Here is a 27,548-nt window from a genome sequence, read left to right as displayed (position 1 = left end):
TTATAATTCGTGACTCATTATAATATTTTTTTTATAAAAATACACATAAATTAAAAATAATTCTGAATTATAATTTTAAATTCGTGAATCAAATGTTCACTAAGACCCCGTTCACTTCGCTTATTCGAGTTTAAAATTTAAGTTGAGATGTGACTTTATGTGAGAGTTTTTTACTGTAATAAAAAAAATTAAATATGATTATTTATGAGAATTTTTTACTATAAAAAAATTTAAATTCTAAACTCGTAACTCTCTACTAATTACATACTATTTTTGAAATTCTAAACTGACAATAGTTTCGAATTTCTGTTTTCGTTTTTTAACGGATGATTTAAAAAAAAAAAAAAAAGCGCAAAACGGTAATATGAGTCATTCAAAAGCGGACCAGAATATCTGTCTCTCTGGTAGTATTTTGTCCACACGAGGCCTGACACGAATTAATGCCATTTCTGTCGGTGCTGTTGAAATGCTTTGCAAAATGTGACTTCAAAACATAATAATATAACTCAACTATTAAAATCCAAATAAATTTTCTCCCTCTACTTTTGTACACGAGCTAGAAGTTTTCCCTTTTTTCTTCTCTCTCTCTTTTCCTCTCTCTTTTGTTTGGCCTAAAACGTTTCCTTTTTTTTTCTTTTTTTTTTTTCCTTCTTTTGCATAAAAAGCATATGATGAAATCGTACTGTTCCAATATGCTACTAATTGGATGGAGAAAGGGACAAGGCAACGTAGTACTCTTTTGTTGTTTATTATTTATAATTAAATTTATTTGTTTGTTCGTTTGTTTTTTTTTTTGGGGGGGATGGAATTCACTCTCGGAACTGTGATAACACGAAATACATCTTTTCTCATGAGGACAAGGAAACTTGCACACTGAACTGTACCCTTGGTGGGCCTGGTTATGTAAGTCCTCTATTAAGACTAGAGCCTTTTTTTTTTTGGCAAGAATTTCCGTCGGCAAGTAGCCATATTAATTGCGTAGACAGTATAGATTATTAGGACTTGTACGTATTACGGTATTCGATACCTAAAATCCATTGGATCAGAGGAAAAATAAAACGTAGACATGTCTATATATATATATATATATTCTATTTATTCATGTATGTATAATTATTTCTGAGATATTGGGGGTTTAGGGCATGTCCAAACTTTGCAAGCTAGCTAGCTGGTTTCACTATATATACATTACAAAAAAAAAAAAAAAAAAAAAAAAATTATACATCTTTTTTTTTTTTTTTTATTAATAAGAAAAAAATTTCATAGCTTGTACATCTTGCTGAAAATTGAAACTTTTTGTTGATAAATAGTGCAAGTATGACAGTATCTTGATAAAATGTATGTTTGATTACATATATGTAATTTATGTAGCTAGAAATTAGGATTACGTTTTTTTATTTTTTTATTGTCACGGTTTCTAATAAATATTGCATCAAGTACACTTGTCAATAATCATGTACAAATGATTTGAATCGGCACTAGAAGTTTTCTTCTCCAATCAAAAAATCAAGCGGACAAGAAAGTTCAATGCGACATAAAGTTATTACCTATTTACTCTGCTCTACTGCATCGGTACTTTTCATTCATGCATGCAATTTGGTTATAACTGTTACTCAATCATATAATTGACATATATAATTAATCTAGCATAAGAGTACTAGCTAGATTGTACTGCCCAATATCGTGTATATATATTTTACAGTGTCTACTAATTATAATATTCCTTGTTCGACCGATCGGTCTAATAGTCAAGTAGGTTTATACCATTACGCTCACGAGCATAATCTTAAGTCACTCGGCGATCATCCTATAATTTTTCTCTCTTATAGTGTCGAACACACATATAGAACATGGAATGCGATGTTGTCGGATTAAACAGATAAAGGATTTAAACCTTTATTCATTAATCATTCATAGTTTTTTTTTTTTAATCATAAAAATCAATAACAGCTCCTGGCAACCCGTACCCGTACCAAACTTGGCTGCAAACAAAAACATCACTCTTCACAGCAACTATATTATAATAATTAAGCCTTGATAAAAAGCTTCAAACCAAATCACTAGGGCAATATTTGGACCATTTTTTATGAAAACTTTTATGACCCTTTTTTATATAATTTACGTAGCATCTAATTAATTGCATGATTAATAATTGAGTACTAATTGTCTAACGTCTAGCTAGTAGCGAAACTGTCTTCCCGTGTATGTCATCCCAAAGGACCAACCGGCGGGCGCGGCGTTGTAGGAAATGACGCTGCGGCCGTCGCTGGCGGTGACGATAAACGAGAGGCTTTGGCCGTTGAGGTAGGAGTTGCTCTGCCAGTTTTGTCCCCAGTTCCTTGACATTGGCTGCCAACGAGACCTTGAACCTTTTATTGACACTGCATGCACGTCACCAGCTCCACCAACGTTGGTTATAAGCACTAGATTGAAGTATGAATGCCCATTAATTGTAAACCTAATCCCTCCACTTCTCCTGCATCTCACCCTACAAAAATCCACAAGGGTAAAAAAAGTAGATTTACATGCTTAATCATAAAATGTATTATGCCACAGTTTTACACGACGGTTTTTAGTTAATTTATCATGGAGTTGATAACACGTCGTAACTACTAAATCTTGCCTTCTGTAGGCCACGGGGACTATTCCGGCGCGGTATTGGGCAATGCGAAGGAAGACGGGTTGGGAGAGGTCAAAATGGAGCTGCGGAGGGTCGCACCACCCTCCGGGAGGGCAGAAGTTGGTGGCGGTGACGATGATTGAGCCCGGGAGGCACCACTGAGGGTCATTGACGCACCTGAGCTGGTAACACGCCCCGCAGCTTAGCCCATCGTTGAACAATGCAGTGCTCAGTGCTGCTGTGTTTGTCCCATAGCCCTGGCTGTACAGATTTCCGTACCCACAAGCCCCGCCTGTAGTTCAATTTTCCAAATAAATTACTTACCTCACTAATTCAACTTCGCATCATGTTAATTATCTTATCAAAACTAATCATAGTACGCAAGTGCGATAGAATGACATCTTTAATCGGTACTCACCGACAGTTTATACTTGTGAATGGTTGCATCATAACCATATTAAAATCAAATAATGTGCAGTAATGAGAAATCTAAACCTGATTTTTAAACATTCAGTATGTATACATAATTATATATATATATAACACTAAGAAACCATACCCATTGTCCCAGAGGCATCACTTCCTCCATAGAAAGTGGCGTGAGCGTTGGTCCAACCACCGCCATAGTAGTAACCTCTAACAGATGAAGCCATTGAGAGCAACCCCAAAAGAAAAATCCCCAAGAATGCCATTTTTCTTTTCTGCACAGAAAGACAATTGTGACTAATATATAGCGACTCTTGAACAGATATATAATCAGTGTATATGTATGCTTATTATTAAGAACTATATACTAGTGCATTTTTTTTCTCGCTAAAATTATTGCGCATATAATTTAGTAGTACTAGAAGAGATCAGGCAAATGGGGAAGAGAAATTATATTATGTTAAAGAGGGGAGAAAAAACGAACCTTGAAAGGAGTTTGTTTGAGGAAATGAAGAAGGTAGAGGGGGTTTGAGGAGGAATAAATAGAGAGGATCAATCAACGTCACACCACACTGACCCTCTTGACATCCTTTATTGATCTGTTAGACTTGGGCCCATGAAAGTTGCATGAGGGCTAACTTGATTTCGCTCACTAATTAATTATTTGTTGAAATTTTTTGGCTTTATGTTTAGGATTATTGAAACCGCGTGGATTTTGGCTGGAATATTAATACAATACTTTTTTTTCCCAGTCGAGATATATATATATATATATATATTATAATAAATATTTGTTTCTTATGCCCTGAAGTTTCATTATTATTATAAGAGCTTTTTTTCATTTAAATCACACAGACACTACTACAATATATGTCAGATATCTTTGTTAAGTTGAATTTTTCCTGAAAATTTGTTAAGTTAAAATTAAAATATGGGAAGCATCGACTAATTTATACATTATTATTATTATTGCAGGGGAAAATTTTCATTTGCGAAATGATTATTTCCCTCGCTGTCATATCCATTTGATATATAAATAATGAAAAAAGGCCATTAAATGCCACTCGTGATAGTCTTGAGTGGGCATTGAAGATATAACAGCACATATGGATATGATGTTCCTGATCTGCTTGTAGCTCAAGAATTTTAACGAGAAGATCCTCTTCTTTAATAATTAATTTACCAAGTTATATTATTATCAGGACTGCAAGCTAGTCTACTAGAAATTTTTTTTTTTCTCTTGCTGTTAACTCCCTAAATATTTGGACTTTGTAACATGCCATTCTGTAGGACCCATTTGAACACCAATAATATATAACTAAACGATTTTTTTTGTTGGCCACACTTCTCACTGGGTAATGGTTCTGATATTATCTGTAACGACATGCATCTTCACTTAGATACGATATTGACCGCTTCGGATTTGAGCCCTCATAATTTTATTTTTAAACTTCACCCTCAAAGGTCTTATACCATTGTGAGATGATGTCATTCCTTATAAATCATCACCTATAACCATCTCCAAACGATGTGAGCAATGACGAAAGTACATCAGGTCTAGCCCCCCTCAACTTTTACATATTTACAATTATAATACTTATCTATACCAAATATTTATATAGCCCCACTAAAAAAAATTAAAAAATCTATTTCATTCCCCAAAATTGAAAAATATTACTTTAAATCAAAACTAAATAATGTCTCTAAGTTCTTAATAAGATCTTTTATTCCTTAATAATAGCTTGGATTATTTGGTAAAGCAAGTCTATTGTTTTCTTCCCTCATTTTCTTGTTTCTTGTATGATTTTATTTTTCACTAGTGTGCATGTCCCCTTTTAAAAAAGAATGCCTACATAATAATAAGTTAGGCAAAGTGTATAATTTATGCATTATAATGTTTTTAGATAGAAAAAATACAGGACCCTAACAAAATATAATCAATTAAATATTAAATAATTAATTTACCAAACTTATCAATTTAACCATAAAATTCTTATAAAATTTCAGTCGTGTCCTCACTGTATAAAAAAAATTATAATTGTGTTATGGCTGACTAATTAGAATATATATATTTTTTAATTGATATAAAAATTTTCATAGTGGCTCCAGAAAAAAAAAATTCTAACTCTATCACTAATTAGCCCCTTGACCAAAATTTCTAGCTTCGTCACTGGATATGAGACTGCACGACTTATCATATTTGACTTTTTTTACCTTAAGAGATTGATGGTTGTCACAATACTTACTAATAGGTATAATTGTTTTAACTATAAATATTAGTCTGACGGTTATAATGAATTGAATAATTAATCAAAAAAATTTATGATAATTAATGAGATTAAATTGTTATTATATTGTGTCATTAAATTTTTATATTTGATAAATAATTACCATGAAAACGTAACTATCTATTGAAAACTCGACCCATATACATGATCATATATCATATAACAGTTTGTTATAGTTTCTTTTAATACTTCCAAGTTAGAATTAATAATACCCTTGTTCTATCCTTTTAAATAGTACCAGCCAAATCAAATGAGCCAAAAAGACTAACAATTTGTGAAAAAGCTGATAGAAAAGGTCGAACAGTAATCTCTTGTTTGTGCTTTTTGTATGCAATTAGCTTTCAAGTTTCAAAAGGCCCCGGGATCTTAAGATTTTTTTGTTTTTTTTTTGTTTTTCCCTTCATCCGTCAGTATATATTATGACTACCCTACCATTTTCAAATAAAGTTTTCTTACTTTTTCTAAGCAACAAAAAGGTTATATTGCTCTATTTATCGAATGATTTAGAGCTATAGATAGCCCAATAATTGTCACTATATATGTTGTGTAGTAATCTTTTTCTTCACTGTCCGATCAAGTACTAGGTCTCTCTGCCAAGTAGTAGAATGTCATCAATATTAAGATGGTACACTATTAATGCCACTTTTCCCTTATGATGAAAGCCACGATGATTAAAAAGAAAAAATGGTTAACATAAGAAAGGGTCAAAATCATTTTTGTTAGTATTATTGTCAAATCATGTTGTTTTTACATTTAATGTGTCTATTTTGGGGGTTCGTATGTTTGCACAAATATTATACGTATGTGATATTGCATTTGGTGTAAGCATGTGAGAAGAAATATTGCATTGACAAGAGAGAAGAAAATAGCACAAATGCATACATGTGTGTGTGTAGCAGCTGATCGATATGGGACGCAATAATGTGTCGTTTAGTGACATTCTTGACCATATAGTTTGTTATACCGATATTATTTTCCACCAAAAATCAATCTGATACCATAGATGCGCTACTAGGCAAAAGATGAAAAAGTACGTAGCATAAGGAAAAACTATTAAGTCTATGAATAATGGATAAATTAACTAGGGGAATAACAAATAATAAAGAAGAAGGTCATATCTTTGGACTAGATTCGGTGGGCCTTTTAAGGCTCGTTTGGTTTACTGACTTAAACTTATTATTCTGACTTGAATCTATTATTCTGACTTGAACCTATTATTCTGATTCAGTTCTCGTATAAAAAAATTTTGAATAAAAAAAAATTTTCGCTAATGGTTATCTCACAAAATTTGAATTCAGAATCAAAATTACCGGCTTGAATCCGTGAACTAAATGGACCCTTAGTGACTTGATTCACTTGATTAACTGATCACGACCAATATTGTGAGAGATTTTGGTACTTCTGCAAAAGAAAATTGTTACTGTTAGAATTGTGGGAATTAAACTTTTGTTGGGAACTCATGAATGTTGAATTATTGGCTCAGCAATGTTACTTTTATGCAATATTACACTTAATCAAGTTGTGAGATATGATTTTTATATTGATTTTGATATTTCTGCCAAGATTGATACTGTATATATGCGTACAACGTACTACTTGGTTGTTTCCATTCTAGTATGATTTTTATATTGATTTTGATATTTTTGTCAAGATTGATATTGTATATATCCATACAACGTACTACTTGGTTGTTTCCGTTCTAGTATGATTTTTATATTGATTTTGATATTTTTGTCAAGATTGATACTGTATATATGCGTACAGCGTACTACTTGGTTGTTTCCGTTCTAGTGACCTTTTATATTTTCCTTTTTTTTTTTTTTTTTTTTTTTTTTTTTTTTTTTTTTTTTTTTTTTTTTTTTTATAAATTAGTTGGGGCTCAAGAAAATAGGTGTGTAATTTTTTTAAATACAGAACTTTTTCATTATTTTTTTTTTCCTGCTAAAGTTTTGAATACACATAACTTAATTCCATCCCCACGTAGGTGAGTTTAATTTGCTAAAATATGAATCTCTAATTCCCACAAAAAGCTATTTTTAGAGGCTTGATTCTCCAAATATATGATTGTACAGCCGCCTGGAAGAAATTTCTTCAAAAGGGAAACTAAAGGTTACCAGTATTGCCAAAAGATAACGTTATTAATTGTAATTTTTTAAGTACGTACTAGCTAACTTAATCGACAATACAAAGCTATGGCCACAGAAGCCTGATATTGATCATACTAATGACTGTAGCTTGAAGCAGATGTTACACACATATACATATACGTACATATATATATATATATATATTTCCCAATAATCCCATTATATGAAGTTAGGCACATGCATCTGCGTTGCAAGCGCCATGTGATAGTGATTCATGGACTGTTTGGTATAGTGACGTAAAGCACTATGCATTGTGCATCCGACTGTGACCGACCTTGTTTGAGCTTTTATATTGATTGTAAGACTACTTTTGCATTTAAGATGACTCCGATGTGTGGAACTAATTAGTTTAATCTCCTGTAATTTATATTCCAAAGTTGATAAATGAAAGATCTAGTTTCTGCGTAATTAGTTTAATCTCCCGGAATTTATATTTCGTAAGAGCTTGTTTGGTGTGTGAGAAAAGTGTAAGAACCGATGACATGTAGCACATATAATTTAACGGTAATTTTATACTTAACTTCATTATAAGGTGTAGGCTCAAAACCCCTCTAAGGTTTTTTTTTTTTTTTTTTTTTTTTTTAATTTAAATGAGATTGAGAGAGAGGGATGGCAATTAATGTAAGGTCTTTTGGACTTATATAGGTAATTTAGTAGGAGAGAAAAGTTGAAAGAAGGGCAATTTTTAAAAGTACTTTTTAAAATAAAGCCATTTTTATTTCTATCCATTAACATTAGTCCATATATTTCTACCTTTTAGACTATAACTGGTCAAGAGATAGAGTTTTTTTAAAAGTGATACTTTTAGTAAGTGAAGTACTTAAAGAAGTAGAATCTGTAATTTTCTCTTGAAAAATAAATTGAGCGAGAGAGATCTCAAATCCTTTAAAGAACTCTAAATTTCAATTTTAATATCTCCAAATATGGATTGATTAGAGTAGATAATCCATATATCAAACGGAGACGTATCTTAGTGGGATAACTAGCATAATTGAGAAACACAAAATCCTCCATGATTGTCCTTGAGTACAGATATGTACACAGTTATGGTGATCATTGAGGTTCCAAAGATCTTCTCTTTCATTACTGTCTTGCCTCTCTCATTACATGATCACATGCATATGGTTGTGTGAAAACTCATTAACGAAAGAGTTCGTTCTTCACTCCTGATTCCTTGTCTTCAATTTTAGTCGACAAAATGGTACGACCATATTTATGGATACACACCCGTTTCACCTACATGTCATTTTATACACCGTTAGGACATCCACCAATATTAAGTGTCATGAACCCTAGCTATATATTTTCTTTCTTCATTAAATCCCACAACAAAGTCCCTTTTCAATTAATGACGCGTTTTAATTTGCCATTAAATTTCAATTAGTTATATTTATGATCAGCAGATGCAATGCAGATAATATGGACGAGTTTTTAATAGTTACGTTTTTAATGGTGATTACCCATCAAACATAAAAATTTAATGACGTGATGTGATAAGTATCTAATTGCACTAATTATTTTTTTTTTTATCAATTAACTAATTTATTACAACCGCCGGATTAATATTACATACTACACGTTTAAAAAAATAATACCACTGACGGATAAATACATACATTCAATTGAAGTAAATGATTTAAATGTAACTTGAGGATATATGGGGGATGTGGTCTCTTCACCAGCAAACATGGACAAACCATGTTTCGGAAACATTTCAAAATCAACTTAGCAGGTTGTGTTGGGAAAGGAACTTTTCTTTCTCTAGGGATTAAAGGTGGACCATGTGCTTGTATAAGTGACATCTACCTAATGGACAACATAAAATTATGTGCTAGGCCAATGACAATATAGTTACATACTGCAATGGTTAAGAAAGTTTCTTTCCACAATAAAAAGAATAAAAAGTCATTTTTCCTTTTCTTCTTTTATTTCCTTTAAGCCTGTAATATAATTCTATGAATGCAAGTAAATCCAGTAACCGTTCCAGCCAAATATAAATATAAATATATATATATATATATATATATCCATGCAACGGAGATTATATCCTGCAGTAATGCAGTTATCACATAAATAAAAAAGAAACAAAGAAAAGAAAACCTTCTCCCAAAACACATCCACAAAATTTTTTTAAGGTCATGAATCATGATCATACATAAGAGCGTTAAAAAAAAAAAGAATATAATCAAGGGAATATCATTAGTTATTCATCAAATATGTGTGTGTGTGTGTGTGTGTGTATGTATGTAAGTATGTATGTATATAGTTAAAAGCATGTGGCTCAATATTTCGTTCGCTATGTGCCAGTGTTTGATATCGAATCCCTAAAATCTCTCTTGTCTATAACGTTATGCAATTTGGATCATATTTTAATTGTTCAGTGAATAATTTCATACCAGCATGAATTCTGTCCAAATCAATGCAAGCTGGCCATTTTCATTGATAATGCTAGTATTTTGATCGTCTTCATCCTCACTTCATTTTAACACGTCTACGAGGGCTTTTCTGATAACTTGATTTTTTTTTTTTATTATTTTAAGTTTTTGAGTGTCTGAGACCTTGATTTAATACATTACTTTAGTTAATTTTTCTATATGACTGGCTGTTTAAAATTAAACTAAAATATATATCAACTCTAGTCATATAGAAAAATTAACTAATATAAATATCACACTGATTCAGGATTCATGACTAATATAATCAAATAGGGATCGACACCAGTGTAGTAGTGAAAAACATTAGAGAAAGCATTATTAAATGGAGACACAATTATAATTTTCTGTTATTGAGGGAGCACAGTTCATCAGGGGGCACAACTGACATTTTAAAAATTATAATTATAAAACCTTGCCTCACTGAAATATCTGCACCTATGCCCCGGGTCTTTACCATGTACTATATTATCAGAAAATTAAGTACCAAATTAAATTGTGTTGTATTTCCAAAAACTAGATGTAGGGAATACTTTTGATTCCTAAAACCAAGTCAAGATAACGTGTGGATTCCCCCTTTCTTTTGGTGCCAAAAATCTTACCATTTTTGAAAGAACTGGAGTTACATCTACGTTTCGTTTGGACCATTCAAGAGTTCTTATGTGTTCGTTTCACTCCCCTTACAATGCTAGAAAATGAACAAATTCCTTTTCTTGTTTCTTGCTCGATCTCTTAACTTGCTCCTAATTATGATCCAATCTTGTTTATCAAGTAACAATTAATGTCTTAATCAGCGGTTAGTTTTTGGAAGATAAATCACAAAAAGGGAAAAAAAAAAATTCCTCTTAAACTATACTTTTGAGACAGGTTCACGTTCAGGTGTTACAATTAGTACCGTACGAGTCTGCAACCTGGGAGTTTGATTAATAAATTTGCTTGTTCGCCACTAGCACATGATAACCACATGGCCACTGCGAAGCTTGAACCCTCTAAAACCCACTCTCAAAGCAAGTAGGCCAACCAAGAGCTGACTTTTCCATTGCCTTCGGTCCGTTCTTGCTCGTTCAATTTGAGTTAAAAAGTGATTTATATAAGAGAAAATATTATCAAAAAAATTGAATTAAATTTTTATGAGAGAAAACAATACAGTAAAAAATTTAAACTGTGATTCAAATGTTGAAACGAACCAAGTGCATTACCCGATGACAAACCCCCTGAGAGTATAGGTTCATTGGTCTTTTGGTTTTGGTTGCAAAAAGTTTTGAGGAAAAGGGACCCCTTTCAATTCTCCTCAACTAAGTTGAAAATTAGCATTTTTATTAATTGGTTGTTTGCAAAACAATATGGCACGGAGGAATTTGGATATAAGGGAAGCATCCCCTTAGTTGCCATGCCAAAAAAAAAAAAAAAAAAAAAAAAAAATGAAGACGGACAAAAAGTAAATTCAACTGAAAAACAGAATGCTCTTGAGCTAGAATCAATCAAGTTTATCTCATACATTTATTTCAGTTTCTCAAATTGAAGGTTGAATATATTCAAGCAAAGAGACAACGGACACGTTTGGAACTCGTTTTAAAATAATTTTATTTTTTGTATGAAAATAAAAATGAAAATAAAAACGTTTTCAATCTCAGACATAAATCATTTTTAAAAATACGTTTGATAGTTTTATCAAGAGATTGTTTACAGTATAAAAAAACTCATTAATATATATATCTCTCTCTATGTGCTCAAGAGAGGATAAAAGGAAATTAAAAAATAAAAAACGACTAAAAGTCATTTTTTATTTCTCTCATTTTATACTAAATTAAAAAATAATTTTCATTTTCATTTTGTCTTTATTGCGCTAAACGCCCTTTTGAAAAACGTTTTTATTTTTTCTTTCTCAAAAAACGTAAAAATAAAAAACGAGATCAATTCTAAAAACAACCTGACTTATTTTTCACCATTTTCTTTCCTTGCCTGAAATTATAAAGCGTTTAATCTCAAATGTAAGTCCTAAATTCGGCTGGACTTGTATGGAGTATCAAAATTTGTGAATCATGCTGTAATGAAAATTTAACAGGAATCACAGGTTGTAGTCGGAGCAGATAAGACATTGACTTTCAGTAGACAACTAAAATTGAATTTGGGATATGAATTCTTTCCAAGACAGATTCTCAAGAAGGCAAAAATAAAAATAAAAAGAGAGAGAAAACAAAGGTAAGAAAATGGGATAGAATCGACAGTAATTCGCATTTAGTTAAAAAAGAGAAGATGTTTCCTATTGGCGATAATAAGGAGGCTGTCCAGGAGGTGAAACACCTCCACGTCTCACTCCTGGAGGTGAAGCACCACCAGGCCGCGCATTCGTTGTAGCTCCAGGCTGCATTATCGTAGCAGCCACACCAGAAGCAATAGGACCGGTCTGTGCAAGCGGCGATGAAACAGAGGGCATTGTTGCTGCTGCATATGCAGGAACCGACGATGCCCCATAATTTTGACCTCGAAAAGTGCTAGGAGAAGAGACATAAGTTGATCTTCCAGCCTGCATGGTTGGATCCCAGGGCGGTACTTGACCGGGAGGAATTTGACCTTGTACGGCAGCTGCAGCACCGTACTCATTCCCGGGGTACAATGGAGCAGCCTGAGGATTTTGCCACAGTGGTGGAGTGGCGGGGACTCCAGGAATTTGCTGTGCTGCAAGCAAACTAGCATCTGGAATTGTATAATCCCTACTCTTGTCACTGTACGCCTGCAAGTATAAAGAGGACAGACAATAATTAAAAATGATTTTTGGAAGATTTTGTAATAATAAAAACCAATCAATGAAAAAAGGAACTCAGTGTCAAGAAGCATACAGATAACAGGACCAAATCTTTTTCCCATTCACGGACCCACTTTTCCTTCTAAGGATGTCTTTAAAACTTTTTCTCTTAAATATATATATACATTTCTTTTCTCACGAACGTAACTCAAAAGCACATATTTATACCTTTACATTGAGATCAGTATGACGAGAGTATGATAGATGAAGCTTACAATAGCCACCATCATATATGCAGTGTCCTTCTAAAGCTTCTCTAGCGACGGCTGCAGTAGCGATATCTGATAATTACAGCTCAAAATGAATAAATTCTGAAAGAACTTGCATTAAATTATCTAACAAACACCGGGTAATAGAAAGGATATGCATGTAAACAAAAACACAGGCAAAGATAATTAGAACCAAGCTCGATACAACTAAAGGTCAATGAAAAAAGGAAATACCAGGGTACTGGACTAATGCCTGTGTTTGACCATTCTTCTCAAATATTGCTATTTTCTGCACATTCCCAAATGCGGAGAACACCTGAACGTGTAGAATATAACAATTTTATGAACAAGAAATCAACCTAGAAATTGGTAGTTAAAATATCAAGAAAGAAAGAAAGAGAGGGGGGGGAGGGAACGAAGAAGAAGAAGAAAACACTCACTGTATGAATAACATCCACAGTAACAGCATACTGCATGTTCTCAATTGAAGCAAGAAGCACATTACTCTCTGGCTCTTTCCTTTTTCCATCGGGACCTACAGCAGGCTGTAGATGATAGCCAATTTAGTTCTTTTCCTTAAGTTATCTTTTAGGTTTACCCACTGGAGTCCATTTAGTTCTTCTTTATGGTTACAGCACTAGAGTCATAAGTAGTGCGCAAATACATGAACAAATGGAGTAAAGATGCCAAGAACAAGAATCTACCTGAGAAATTCCCTCTATAGCAGTAGGATTCACAGGAAGGTACGGGTTTGTATAATCCCTGCAGAAGATAGAAACTGAAATTACATGCATTGGACTTTAAATTTATTGAGTAAGGAGCATTGAACGATAATTTTTTTAATATGCATCTTATACCAATATCACACCCAATGCCAACAAACGACATTTGAAAACTGTCTCAGACGATAAAAAACTTCACAAAAGCAATAGCATTCTTAACATAAGAATGTATACAGAAGCAGAGATAAACAAATATAGACGACATACGAATATCAAACACCATACTACCAATAAAGAACCACTAGTTTGTTTTTAGACTCTTCCTATTTACAAGAAGGCCCAACAGAACTAACAAATAAGAAGAACGATACAAAATTCGTCCACTGATTTGTTCAACCTCAAAAGAGCACATTAAACCATTTCAAAAAAAGTTCTATAATATAATATATAAATGCCATTAGAACTATAAATGAAAACTTTTGACTTATTCCATTCAATCACAAAAATGGGATAGACATAACATTTAGGGGGCGTTTAGTATACAGTAATCAATAGGAATCAAATATTAATATGATTCCCTAGAAACCTACATTATCATGTTTGGTTATGCGTAGGAATCTTTTGTCAGATTCCCAAGAATGTTATTTATGGTGTTTGCTTGTGTACAGTAATGTAATGTAATTTTTCTTATAAAATTAAACATTTTAAATAATTTTAAAATATTTATTTAATTAAGTGATTATAATTATGACAAATTAGATTTAAAAAATATAACTAAAAAAAACTATCTCTCTCTCACTCGCTCAAATCAGGCCTTGTCTCGCCTTTCTTCTTGCTCAAATCGGACCTGGGCAGCTTTTGTTTTTGGAATAGGTGGAGCAGAGGGAGGGGAAGTGAGTTGTTGTCCACTGATTTGGGAAGGGTTGGGGCGAAGAGGGCCAGCAATGACGTTGTCGGAGGAGCAGTGACGGCGTGTGGGCGACGGACAGGGGCCTGCGACAAAGGTGGTGAGCGACGGAGAAGAGTAGTTGTGATGGGCGGTGGCTTCGCAGAGGTCATCACCGGAGATGGGTGAGCTCTGGTGATGAGTTTGGTGGTGGGGGTTCGGCAGCCATGGTAGGGATGGGAAAGCTCCGGCGATGACTTTGATGGGGGGTTGTTCGGCATCTATGGCAGTGATGGGGGAACACCGGCGGCGAGCTTGGACAATGGCTGTGATGGAGGTGCTCGGCAGCTATGACAGGGAGGAGGAGATGCTCAGTGGTGGTAAGATGCATTGGTTGTGTGGGTAAGATTCCCATGATTTTGAGATTCCTGGGAATTTGAATAACACCATGTTGGGTGGTATTCAAATTACCTTAAAATGAGAGAAAGTAAATCCCATGGTAATCACTTTCCTGAGAATCTAAAAATTATAATTCTTGTACCAAACGTGGTAATATTGCAGATTCTCATTCCCATCCTTAAGATTACTGCATACCAAACGCCCCCTTAAGGTGTTTGGTAAGAGGAAGGAAAAAAAAAGTATTAAGGGAAATTGAGAGGAAGGGGAGGTGAAGGACTTTTCTCTTACTGTGTTTGGTATGGATTCCCTCCTCTAATCCCTCCATATTGGGAAAGATAAGATTGGGGTTCTTTGAAGGATTAGAAATCTCCCACCGGCTCATCCAATCAATTCCCCCCTCTTTTCTCTCCTAGAAACAACCATAGATCCCAAAATCCTTCCAATAATACCCCCACTCGTCTCCCTCCCGCCACTTTTCCCTCGTACCATATAAAGTGTTGACTTTAAAAATAAACCTTGCATCTTAAAGTGTTTTCAACGAACCCCTTGACTCCTACAGTAGTGCTGATATCCCCTAACTTAGGAACCTAAAATCACAAGGGAAGATAACAAAAAAATGCCTAGATTTTATTCAAGATTCTAGTTTGATTGTACTATGTCCATTCAAAGATATTAGTAATAGGACTCTAGTGAACACAGATGACAGCAGTAAGTATCACCTAGACAGAAAAGATTGCTATCCAAAGGGAGAACCAAGGGAATGAGGAAAAAGAAACTTCTTACGGCATGCGTTTACAAGATACTCTCTGGTTATATAGAGGAACTACCTAGACACCTCAAACAAAACAAAAGTTATCAGTAGCGAGACAGTAAAAAATTATGGTAGAGATGAAGTTTAATAAGGTACTTTCATTATAATGACATTAACAAATGCATATTAAGGTACAATCAGAAGATCAAGGAAATTACTAAATTGCAACACATCTGTGTTCGCGCTAGCAGGCTTCACTAAACCCTAGATGACAAAAAGCACCATCAATTAGCAGCATCCCCAGTGCCAAAGCCAAATATCATTTAGAAACAATAGCAAGAAAACTTAAGAAGTGCGTCTAATTTCAAATACAGAATAATTATGAGACTAAACGAAAATTAATAATAGATACTTTTTCCTGCAGTCTTACCTGCTGCGGTGGGACTGAAACTTGATATTTAGATCAGTGTGAGCGGAATATGAAATACGCAAGTGGCATGAACCGACATGCTCTGGAAGGAGATACCTAGACATAAAAAATTCGAACTCAAGTTGTAGAAAATACAAGAGTTGTCAGACAGCTCCCAAATCTCAATACATTCCATAAAAAGGATAAATAGGTAATATAATACCTAGGTATACTCCTTCCATCCAAGGCATTCCTTGCTGACGATGCAGTCTCGGCATCACTGAACTGAATCAAGGCCTGCAAAGACATAACAAGAACAATGATAACAATTACATTAATCATATAGTGAGATAATAGTGCAAAAAAAGTGTCAGCGTAACTGGTGTCTAACCTGGAAACCAGCAGCCTTTTCGAAAGTTGCAATCTTGTGCACAAATCCAAAAGCAGAAAAAACCTGCAAGTTAAAATTAATCGTAACAGCATCAAAGTGATATCAGAAGCAACTAAAAAAATGTAAAAGATATCAGAGAGCCTCTCTTGTGAAATTACAACAGGACAATTAAAAAAATAAATAAAAAATCCAAACAGACAAGTAATAAGCGCAGAATGACACCTGTACATAAATGCGTGACCTTAGAAAGGTGTATGACGTACATGATAATAATTCCAAACTGTCTCCAACAAAACAATTTGAATAAGATACGGCATCTGTGATTCAACTAATTTCAACTAAAAAAAGGAACTTAATATAATCAGGATGGCAAGATGATATCTCCCAATAAATGGGAGAGAGAGAGAGAGAGAGAGAGAGAGAGAGAGAGAGAGAGAGAGAGAGAGAGAGAGAGAGAGAGTTTTCCACATTCTGAAAGAAGAAACCATACCGAATATACTCAAAAGTACAACGTTTAAAACATACAAAAACCAAGGAAATTTCTCTTTCTTAAATTTGTTCACCTAGTTGAAGACATTTAAAAAACAAAAATTAAGAGAACTTATCAAATATATAAATCATTTGTGATGAAAAATGAGTCTATAAAGGAGTACTAAAACGTCACAGGAAAACATTCAATCTGATCTGGAAGGTATGAAACAACGTGTTGTGTGCATCTCAGAGTTAGACGTTATCTTATTTGTATGACTTGTACTATGAAAAATTCTCATAATAGTCCTTGAACTTATCTCAAGGTCCTATTCCCCTCCAAAAATGGGTCAGCCAGTTGCTATAGTATCTGTTAAATACAGAAGAGTTAAGATTTCATAAACTTGGGACGGCAAGCACTTACCAAGTGGATAACATCAATGCTCACATCGCCAGCTTCTACACCCTCTATGGTTACCAACAGGACGTTACCGGGGACATCTCCAGGACTTTTGTTGTTGACAATTTCATGCCTATTTGAGTATTGGATATATACAGTTTTCCCTCGAACCTGAGCAGGCTCTGAAGATGAAGCATAATATGAAACCATCGAAATAGCCTGATTTAAGTCTGCCTGCAAAGAGTAATAATATTGCTTTTATCAACATATGAATAATGTTAACGAGATACAATGAAAAAATAGCATATTCAAACACACTATTGCCAATTAGCACGAAAAAAAATAAAAATGCACAACCAACAAATTAAAGAAAAAACCACAAAACCCTATTCCCACAAATAATAAATAATGGTTATGGAAAAACCAACTAAAGCAGCCAGGAAAACTGTCTTTAATATATGTGAACGTTCTAAATCTTAAAACTTGATTTGTAGGAAGGAACAATGGAAGGAAAGGGAGGATGAGAGGATTAGTGAAGGATTTTGGGAGCAATGGTTGTTTGATTCCCCAATTTTTATCTCTCCCAATGTGGAAGTATTAAAGAAGGAACTCCATGCCAAACACAATAAGAGAAAGGTCCTCTTCCTCTCCATTTTCCTCACCAAGGTTATATACTTTCTTTCCTTCATAGTTTCTCTCCCTCACCAAACATAGCCTTGTTACTAGCATTTGAGAGAAATTACTCAGTCGAGGAAGAACAAAGTGTATCATGTCATTATTTCTAACGTGGTACTCCCATCCAGTAAGAGAAAGATCCTCTTCCTCTCCATTTTCCTCGCCGAGGTTACATACTTTCTTTCCTTCATATATTCTCTCCCTCACCAAGCATATCCTTGTTACTAGTACTTGGGAGAAATTACTCGGCAGGGGAAGACCAAAGTGTATCACGTCATTATTTCTAACGTGGTACTTCCATCCAATAAATAGTTGAGACTTGGGTGATTTGTTCATATGCACCCTACTCAATGGTCTTCCTCTCTCCTAATGAATATTATCCTAATTGCTTAGTCCCACCATAGATAATTGACCTAAATCCGCTATATTGCATAAAACTAATATGGACAAATCAGCCAAATGTCAACTATTTATTACACAGTGTATTGAATAACTTTCAGTTTTTGGCACAGTCTTTTTAAATTCAGGTCTATGTTTATTTCTTTTTTTTTTATATATATAGTTTCCCGATTTTTATTTGCCAGTTTATGATTTCCATCAGCTATTTAAGTATGTTTAGAATCCTTTTCTAAGAAATTTAATCATAACTAGTACTATTATAAAAAATTTATCAAGATCTCTCTCTATTTTTTTGCTTCATCAAGAACGCAAATTCTGCTGGACCAATAAATTTAGTTGTATTGTATCAACATAACCACCAAATATGTAATAGGTCACAGCAATTGTGACTTGTTCACAATAAAACAACAAATTTCTACAGCTAAGGCTACTTTCACTGGAAAAAAATAAATCGGAATTTAACTTATTCAGTTAGTTTATAGAACAAAAACGAAATTCCATAGAAAAACACAGAAAAACGCAGGATTTAACCCTCACATGGAATTATACTTCCAAACCCTAATTGCTAGAACCAGTATATCTTATGGAAAGATAATGAAAGAGCCAAATCGGACACAAAGAAAGAGAGCGGCTTACAAATTCGACGAATGCCTGGTTGCGATTGGCGCCGACATTGCACTTGGTGTTGACGATCTTACCGAAGGGCTTGCAGAGCTCGATGAGCTCCTCTTCGGTGCACTCCCATGGGAGGTTCCGTAGGTGGAGGACCTTCGACGGGGTCTGGGTGTATCGGAACTGGGGCGTCCCCGAGGTCGACATGGATAAGCAATCACCGGTGGACGAGACGGAGGGAGAGGGATTGGGGTTTGGACCAGGAGAGGATTTTGAGATTGTGTTTGGATGTCTAGAAAGTGCTGGAGAATTTTCCGTCAAAATTCGGGGAAAGAAAGCGAGGGTATTTGCTTGGCTGCTAAAAGCGAGAGCTTTAACTCGACGGATTGGATTCTTCTTTTAACATTGTGTTTTTTTTTTTACCCCTTTTTTTTTTTTTTTTTTTTTTTTTTTTTTGGAAATTTCCAAATTAGTGTAAGTATATTCTGTATTAACATACCCTTCAAATTATGTCAACATTTCACTTTGCCCCAAAGGATTTAAAATCACTAACTCAATCCCTGAACTTTAAAATATTTTCAGAAATACCCTTTTATTACAATTATGTTAATTCATGTTGGTGTGCCGCTAAAATCATAATGCTAAAATCTAATTTAAGTGATACTTTATAACTATTGAAAATATTTGAAAAGACAATCGAATTCCTAATTCCGAGTTTGCCTGTGTTCTCAACCTCAAAAGCTACTAAGCAACCAATTGTTGTTTGGTTGCTAGATTCATGTCATGATTCGAATCATGGTTCGTAGTTCGCTACAGTATTTTCTCTCATAAAAAATACACATAAATCGAAAATGATTCTGAAATATGATTCTGAATCCATCAACAAAGCACATAATAAATGTTAAAATTTCAAAAATTCTTAAAATGTATGCCAACACTTCAATATCTTTCCAAGAAAACCCAACTTACAAAAAGAAAGAATAAAAATTTCTCATTAATACAATCAGATACTTTACCTTGAAAGAAAATAATAAAAACAAACACAAAACGAGCTAAACATATCATCAAAGGCAAAGGGGCATCTTCCTTTAGCAAATCAATCAAAGGAAAAAAAAATAGCAGAAGTTACTTGAAAAATTTTGGAAGATAGGTAGCGAGGGGAATGTTAGAAATTTAAACTTTAATTTCCACCATCTATGAGCAGTAAAAATAGAAGTACAAAGGTGCTCTCTTTCTAAAATTTTTCTTCCTCCTTTTTTCTAAGTTTTTCTATCGGCCTTTTCTCTTTTGTCAGAAGTTCGGTGTGTTACCGGACCTCTGGCCATAAAAATCTCATCTTTAACTTCGCAGCAAAACGATCTACAAGGTGATGGGCTCCGTGTAACCAGAGGAGGTGCGCGTTTCGTTAGATCTGACCTGTGAAGGTATGAGTTTCTCGGTGGTTTTACACGATCTTCGGAGGGTGTTAGCTGGCCGTGGACTCTGGAAACTCATGGACAAACTTGGGGGATTTGCTTACTCGTGGCGTTCACACCATCTTCAACCATATCTCTCTTATGTAGGTTGTGGATTTTTGTATAGTTTTTATATTATGTTCTTTATTTTACTGTAACAATGGTGATGGTTTTCCCATTCCCGGAATGTTCCTCCAACTAGAGTGTGGTTTCCCCACCTCTCTCAGTACGTGGTGTTTTCTCCCTTAGCCAGCGGTTGGCTTTCCCACCGCTGCTAGTTTGAGATATGTGTCTATGTGTGAGGTCCATTATATAACTAGGATATGGCTCACTGTGAGTCAGTTTTCTGTGGCCAAATGTTATAGAGCCACTTTTGGGGGGTGTCCTCCCCGTTATTGGATTAGAAGTGCGTTTCTAATGTCTAGTCTTATAAGTGTCACCCGTTTTTATAGTTTTGGTACAGTCAAGTATGCTAACCCTTTGGTGGCCTTTTAATGAAATCGCCATATTTACTTTTTAAAGAAAAATGAGAAGTAAAAAAAAAACTCACGCAAAATCTATAGTAATTTCACTTTTAATGAGAGAGTTCTATTCACTCTTCAAGCATATATCGTTGTAATCAAAGAAAGGATTCCATTTGGAGTTGCCAACAACTCCTCTTACCTCAAATGAGAAGTCCATCTGAAATTATTCAATTTCTCACTCATAACAATCTTCGTCAACATATGACGGATTCCAATTTTCAAAATTTCCTCAAGCAATATTGAATTTGTGTATGTCTTGCCCTAATTAACATGAGGAACAAGATTCTTGTTAATTGAATAACACTTTGACGACCAATAATAAAAGTTTAAATAAAATATTAAAAGGGTATTAATTGAAATTTCAAAAATAAACAAATGATAAATAAAAGGACACTTGAGTGTAAAATTGTAATTTTAAACTTATTCGCCGACACTTTTTCTAATTTCAAGAAAACCGGAGGTTATGAATTGTAATATTGGAAAGGGGAAGGAGCTGAATTAAGGCAATCAATATCGGTCAAAACCCTAGAGAAGACGGGAAAAGAGATCCAGTCCGATTTCGCTCAATATCTCCCACAATAATCTTTCGTTCACTTCTATTAGTTGTCTTTCTCTAGGGTTTTCGTTTTCTCCTTTCGATACGCGGTACAAAATCCTCTTCATTTCAGTTTATTTATTTATTGCTTCATTTTTTCTTTAACTTTCAATTTTTCGTTTTCTACGTTTCTTCTTCTTCCCCTAATTCGTCGTTTATTTCAGCTGACAATTCAGTTTCAGTTTCAAAGTTGTTCTTTTCGACTGTTTTTAATGGGGTCTTTTCGTATATTGTTTATGGATCTGCGTTTCTTGTAGAGCAAACATGAATTTCGTAGCCATTGAAGGGTTTTTATTTTGTTTTATTATTCGGGTAATCTGCTCAAACAATCCCTATGTCTATAATTTATTATTCTCGAAAATTAGCATTATTGTTCGGCGATGAATTTTCGTTTATTGTTTTAGATCGAAGATTTGAATTATACTTGAGGATGTTTTGGTCTTGGGGATCTGAACTGGCAATTTTTATGCATGTGGGGGTTATATATTAGTTTGTAACCCAAAAAAAGTAGCTAAAGAATAATGGGATTTTATCTGTGACTGAATTGTTGCAAAGCTCATGTTTATTTTGATTGCATTTAAAGATCGTTGCTTTAGTTTTGTACTCGTATTGTTGATGATGAAGTTAGAGTTCTAAGCTGCTATTTTTAACTACAGAACATGATATTTGTGTTTCTCTATGTTGAACATGATGGAAAGCGGAGAGAATTTATCCGTCTTTCGACCGAGTCAGTTTAAGCTTTAGCTACTTGGTATTTTCTCGTCTGTTTCTTTGGAATTTTCTGAATGGTCTGTATTTCATATGTAGGCAGTTATCTAGTCTGTTATAACAATGGCTGGTCAGAGAAATAGTTATGGAAAGCGTGCCCATTCTCAGTCCGACTATTCAGAAAATGGAGGACATAAAAGGAGGAATCCTGGTGAGGAAAGAGAACAATTTGTCATTGATTCGGAAGATACTGTGTACCGATATTTGTGCCCTGTGAAGAAGATAGGAAGCATCATAGGGAGGGGAGGGGAGATTGTCAAGCAGCTAAGGGTGGACACAAAATCGAAGATTAGGATTGGTGAGACAGTCCCAGGAAGTGAGGAGCGTGTTGTTACTATATACAGTATGAGTGAGGAGAGTAACGCCGTCGAAGGTGGCAATCATGTTTGCCCTGCTCAGGATGCTCTCTTTAGGGTCCATGAAAGGGTTGTTGCTGAAGACTTGCATGGTGATGAGGATAGTGAAGGAAGTCATCAAGTTACTGCTAGGCTTCTTGTACCTTCTGACCAGATTGGCTGCATTATTGGAAAGGGAGGCCAGATAGTACAGAACATTCGTAGTGACACTGGTGCTCAGATTCGCATTCTCAAGGATGAGCATCTGCCTTCTTGTGCCCTGAACTCTGACGAGCTTGTACAGGTAATCAGGATGATTTGTGTAGTCTGCCTTGATCTCTAGCTATATTTGCTTTTTGTGTGATGCTACTGCTTGGTAAATTTGTGGACCTGTTTTAGGTGCTGGTTACAATAATTCCAAAAGAAAAGGTCGTTTCTGATTTTTTTAGAAGATTTTATAGCACGTCCTTGTTTGTTATAAAATAATCTGGTGTATATCGACTGTTTTTCTTGGTGCTAGATGTGTGAAAGATTTACTGATGTTATTTCAAGGTGTGGTTTTCAGAAATATGTTAATGTATGGGTTAATAGAAATCTTGTTTCTAGCTCCATAAAAGGGTGTACTGCTTATCTATTCAAAACTGGTTTTGTGGTTCAGATATCTGGTGATGCTCCAGTTGTCAAAAAGGCTCTCTATCAAATTGCATCTCGCCTTCATGATAATCCATCGAGATCTCAACATTTGCTCACATCTGCTGCGCCTAGTGTATATCCTTCTGGCGGTTCACTCATGGGTCCAGGTGCTGGTGCCCCAATTGTGGGAATAGCTCCTCTGATGGGCCCCTATGGAGGATATAAAGGTGATGCTGGAGATTGGTCACGTTCTTTGTATTCGGCTCCTAGGGATGAAGGTTCTTCAAAAGAATTCTCTCTTCGTTTGGTTTGTCCAACTGGAAATATTGGGGGTGTGATTGGGAAGGGTGGTACCATAATTAATCAGATCAGACAAGAATCTGGGGCAGTCATCAAGGTTGACAGTTCCGCAACTGAAGGAGATGATTGCTTGATAACTGTTTCTGCCAAGGAGGTAAAATATATATTTTTCCCGTACAGTTAATAATCCTAGAATTTCGTAGCATTTCGTGGAGGATGCTTTAATTTGGTCTTGATTGCTTTTTTGTCCTGACCTTTTCAGTTTTTTGAGGAGTCATATTCTCCGACTATTGAAGCAGCAGTGCGCCTGCAACCAAAATGCAGTGAGAAAGTTGAAAGGGATTCAGGAATTATCTCATTCACAACCCGTCTACTTGTGCCTACATCACGAATTGGCTGCCTTATTGGTAAAGGAGGTGCCATTGTAACTGAAATGAGGAGGGCTACCAAAGCCAATATTCGTATACTTGCTAAGGAAAACCTTCCAAAAATTGCATCTGAAGATGATGAGATGGTTCAGGTGATTGTTTATTTGTTCTTTTTTTAAATTAAAAAAAAAAGAAAAAGATTCTTGTGTTAGTGAAGCCATTCGATTATTATTGTCTGAGCCCTTTCTCGGTCAAGTTGGCACCATATGTTTTCTATTAACAAATTTTTCCTTCTCATCAGATTGCTGGAGATCTTGATGTGGCGAAGGATGCTCTTATTCATGTGGTTACACGATTGAGAGCTAATATTTTTGATAGGGAGGGTGCTCTTCCTACTTTGCTTCCAGTTCTACCATATCTTCCTGTATCAGCAGATGGTCCAGATGGTCTAAATTATGAAAGTAGAGACAGTAAAAGACATGGACGTGGTCATTCTTATTCTGGCGGTTATGGTGCGTCAAGTGATTTGGCATCTTCTGACAGTTATGGAAGTTATGGTGGTTCCCAGGTATCCTGCCAAGGGCCAATACTTTTTCCATACAACAGTTCTTAAACTATCAATGAAATCGACACACACACATATATATGCATATACATATACATATATATATATATATAGAGCTCCGTTTACTAGTCACTTTCTCATGTGTTTATGCTGTTTCATCATTTATGGGCTGTGCATTATAATTTTCTGTGTAATCACTTGTACTCCTGATTTCGAATTATTTTGCTCTATTTGTATGCAGATTGGTGGTAGTGGTGGTGCTTATGGTGCTTATGGAGCTTATTCTTCTGGGCGTACTGGAGGTTCTGGGTAAGACGTTGAGACTTTCTTCCTTATCATGTTTTTGTGGTCTATCCATTCATTTTTTTCCCCTTTTTCTGTGTTCCCCCCCCCCAACAAATATGCCATTGCATGGGTATGCTCCTTCTAGCTGTTTGTTGCCTTCCCTACCCCAATCTATGTGGAATAGTGAGTTCTATTCCCAAGTCGCCGCTTAGCGATGCCCAAAGTACATTTTCGGTGTGAAAAGCATTTTAACATTTTTAAAATAGTAAGTACAAATTTTATGCCATGGGAGTTCTGTTAATGTCCTTGTTCCAGACTGCATACTCATTCTATTATAGGGGAGAAAAAACGAAAACCATTTATCATTAATATGAGTTTTCTTATGATCTTTTCTTTTTGTTCCCTTTTAACATCTCTGTTGGTGTTTTGAGATCCCTCAATCCTGATTTAAGCTTCTGATACCAGGTTGTCTAGCCAGAACCCTGTTTCTCGACGGAGAAACTATGGTTACTAGAATTTATGATGGATACCTGCAGGTAGACGACAGATTCCTTTGATCCCTTTTCTTGTATGTCAAAATAACTGGCGTTAGCTCTGGGCCAGTCATATATTAGCATGTGACGTTTGATAACATAAGTTACCTATCCAATACCCGTAAATAAAATTCTGATGCACTTGTTTTCCCTTTGTTGCCTTTCCCAATCCATCAAAACAGCTGAGATCTATGAAGCCTGAAGCCTGCCCACTGCCTCTTTTGATGAAGCCTTCTGCCTAAACCGGAAGACCAGATGAACCAGCGTTTCACATACTCATGGCCCACCTTGACGCTTCTACTTAAAGGACCAAATCTATGTGGAGATCTTGTTCACTTTTAATATTTTCCATGTCCATTAGACCAAATTTACCAAGCTTAGTATCTTGTGTTCCCTAAAACCTAAATAGCCAGCACACCTACGTTCCTGGTGTTTTTTCCTGTTGACTTTCTTTAAGATTACAAAGCCAGGTTGCTTCCATCCTCCTGTAGCTGTTTTAATGTTGCATTTACTTTATGTTCTCAACTTTGTAGTAATAATTTTTCGTGGTTTTTATACTGAGGTTGATTGGAAAAACTTACTCTTACTCTGCTGTAGCAGACTTGCTATATCTTTTGATTTGCAGGCATCGTCATATATCATGTGGCGGCGGATTGATCTTTTCGGGTGCATCATTTATTTTTAAGATGCATCCCTATTAAAAATGCTTCTCTTTGTTTACCTTTCTTCTGAAATTAATTTTCTTTTAGTAAAAAGATCCTTGAAATATAGTTTAATTATCCGATTTGAGCCAGCTGATTGAACTTATAGAAGCCACGTTTCCTTGGCTCATATATGACATGAAAAGAGCGGGATATTTAATGTCATCTGGTGGTCGTAAGACTAGACATCAAATTGGGATTGTGGGGTCCCATGTTTTCTAAGCTGCCAGTCTGGTTTATATATTCTAATCTCAGCTTTGTACCTGGTTTGTGTTAAATGAGGGGATGTGGAGCCATGTTCTTTAGGATCCAGGGAAATCATAAGAGTTGACTTGAAAGCTTTTGTGCCAACATTTCATGTAAGCTTGGAACTTCAGGACCAACTATTAAAAGTTGCCGATCTTTTGAGACCGAGGGTTCAAGTGGTATGTTGATTCGTTTTATTTGCTAGAGTGGCGCGTCAACATCTTTATCTTCAGATCCTGTGAAATCTTAAGCATTTGTTACACAATTACTGGCAGGTTCTTTGGATGTTGAATGCATTTAAGGCGGCAAGGTTGCGGTTTTGCTCGAGGGGAGTGCATGGTTTGCTTGATCTTTCAATTCATATTTTCTGATCACTTTTTTATAATGCCTGTGTTTTGGGCGTGGGTGGTTGTTTTCATGTAGGGCAAATCTCAGGCTGCAGGAACGGGTGAAGATAAAGGTTTAGTGAAACAATATGAATTCTTCAGAAAGCAGTTTCTTGCAATTTACAAGTTTGAAATTTGTTTGCTGATTTATGGACGCTTTATATTGTCTGTGTTGTGTGAATTGATGATGACCCTACTTAAATCTCATTAATTAAACTTTACAGCTCATGACCACCTAATAAAGAGAAAAATAACAAGAAATACAGTTCAAAGTTTTTGCCCATTTGTAGTCAAAGATTAGCATAATCCTAAGAAAACTTTTCAAAAGGTCTTCATCTCCTTATCAAAACTTTTTTAACTCGATATTTCCTACTTCGGAAATTCTTGGTACTCGTGTTTTAGACAAGAATTGTGTCGTTTAAGTACTTCTCAAAAGGTCTTTGGCTTAGTTTTGTATTGTCTTTTCTTTTCAAAATTAGCTTCTGATTGTAGTAAAAGTTGATTTTAGTGTTTGGTAAATCTTTTTAAAAGTGGTTTTTGAAGAATTTTTTAAAAATTTATAGTCAATCAGAAACAGTTTAAAGACAATTTTAATTTTTAAATTGTGCATGAATTAATCTAGTACAATTAATGAAACTTACATAATATTCTTAATAAAATTTTAAATTTAAAATCTTCTTAATTTAAAATTTAAACTCGTAATATAATATAATATAATAGTGATATTGTAATAAGTAATATCATAATTATATTAATAACTCTAATATTATTATTTTATCATATAATATAATATTATAATAATATTATAATTATTA

The 27,548-nt window shown here is 34.8% G+C and overlaps 3 protein-coding genes across 7 annotated transcripts; 1 reads left to right on the top strand and 2 right to left on the bottom strand.

The window, feature by feature from the left end:
• Positions 1-1,884: 1,884 nt before the first annotated feature.
• LOC21396752 (expansin-A10) lies at positions 1,885-3,550 on the bottom strand. Its single transcript, XM_024169681.1, has 4 exons — positions 3,531-3,550; positions 3,180-3,321; positions 2,624-2,912; positions 1,885-2,488 (listed from the first exon to the last, which is right to left on the bottom strand). The coding sequence occupies exons 2-4, from the start codon at positions 3,310-3,312 to the stop codon at positions 2,179-2,181; spliced, it is 732 nt and encodes a 243-aa protein (XP_024025449.1). The 5' UTR covers positions 3,313-3,321; positions 3,531-3,550; the 3' UTR covers positions 1,885-2,178.
• Positions 3,551-12,016: 8,466 nt separating this feature from the next.
• On the bottom strand, positions 12,017-19,441 carry LOC21396751 (polypyrimidine tract-binding protein homolog 1). 2 transcript variants are annotated; one of them, XM_010089834.2, is made up of 10 exons: positions 19,065-19,435; positions 17,379-17,588; positions 16,487-16,549; positions 16,319-16,392; positions 16,117-16,212; positions 13,633-13,690; positions 13,369-13,473; positions 13,163-13,244; positions 12,888-13,000; positions 12,017-12,647 (listed from the first exon to the last, which is right to left on the bottom strand). In XM_010089834.2, the coding sequence occupies exons 1-10, from the start codon at positions 19,245-19,247 to the stop codon at positions 12,177-12,179; spliced, it is 1,455 nt and encodes a 484-aa protein (XP_010088136.1). In that variant the 5' UTR covers positions 19,248-19,435; the 3' UTR covers positions 12,017-12,176. The 2 variants fall into 2 exon arrangements, with proteins under 2 accessions (XP_010088136.1, XP_024025215.1); XM_024169447.1 differs by having other exon boundaries at positions 12,565-12,647; positions 12,935-13,000; positions 19,065-19,441.
• Positions 19,442-21,523: 2,082 nt separating this feature from the next.
• Positions 21,524-26,952, top strand: LOC21396750 (KH domain-containing protein At4g18375). Of its 4 annotated transcripts, none has more exons than XM_024169506.1 (10): positions 21,524-21,663; positions 21,871-21,925; positions 22,425-23,020; positions 23,375-23,803; positions 23,912-24,169; positions 24,319-24,585; positions 24,824-24,891; positions 25,333-25,403; positions 25,583-26,526; positions 26,623-26,952. In XM_024169506.1, the coding sequence occupies exons 3-8, from the start codon at positions 22,445-22,447 to the stop codon at positions 25,379-25,381; spliced, it is 1,647 nt and encodes a 548-aa protein (XP_024025274.1). In that variant the 5' UTR covers positions 21,524-21,663; positions 21,871-21,925; positions 22,425-22,444; the 3' UTR covers positions 25,382-25,403; positions 25,583-26,526; positions 26,623-26,952. The 4 variants fall into 4 exon arrangements, with proteins under 4 accessions (XP_024025274.1, XP_024025265.1, XP_024025269.1 ...); XM_024169497.1 differs by having other exon boundaries at positions 22,421-23,020; XM_024169501.1 differs by lacking the exon at positions 21,871-21,925.
• The last annotated feature ends 596 nt before the right edge of the window (positions 26,953-27,548 follow it).

This window comes from Morus notabilis, unplaced genomic scaffold (assembly GCF_000414095.1).
Source record: "Morus notabilis unplaced genomic scaffold, ASM41409v2 Scaffold897, whole genome shotgun sequence".
NCBI lineage: Eukaryota > Viridiplantae > Streptophyta > Magnoliopsida > Rosales > Moraceae > Morus > Morus notabilis.
This window is presented reverse-complemented; position numbering and strand designations above follow the sequence as displayed.

Bases quoted from the DNA above. Each gene is read 5' to 3' on its own strand.
- LOC21396751 (XM_010089834.2), bottom strand. From the start codon at position 19,247: ATGTCGACCTCGGGGACGCCCCAGTTCCGATACACCCAGACCCCGTCG. The intron at 16,550-17,378 runs GTAAGTGCTTGC...TTTAACTTGCAG, and splicing joins GCATTGATGTTATCCACTTG to GTTTTTTCTGCTTTTGGATT. The intron at 16,213-16,318 runs GTATTATATTAC...TTTTATGTCTAG, and splicing joins GATGGAAGGAGTATACCTAG to GTATCTCCTTCCAGAGCATG.
- LOC21396752 (XM_024169681.1), bottom strand. From the start codon at position 3,312: ATGGCATTCTTGGGGATTTTTCTTTTGGGGTTGCTCTCAATGGCTTCA. The intron at 2,913-3,179 runs GTATGGTTTCTT...ATTGAACTACAG, and splicing joins TGATGCCTCTGGGACAATGG to GCGGGGCTTGTGGGTACGGA. The intron at 2,489-2,623 runs GCAAGATTTAGT...GGATTTTTGTAG, and splicing joins GTCCCCGTGGCCTACAGAAG to GGTGAGATGCAGGAGAAGTG.
- LOC21396750 (XM_024169501.1), top strand. From the start codon at position 22,445: ATGGCTGGTCAGAGAAATAGTTATGGAAAGCGTGCCCATTCTCAGTCC. The intron at 24,586-24,823 runs GTATCCTGCCAA...ATTTGTATGCAG, and splicing joins GAAGTTATGGTGGTTCCCAG to ATTGGTGGTAGTGGTGGTGC. The intron at 24,892-25,332 runs GTAAGACGTTGA...TTCTGATACCAG, and splicing joins GGGCGTACTGGAGGTTCTGG to GTTGTCTAGCCAGAACCCTG.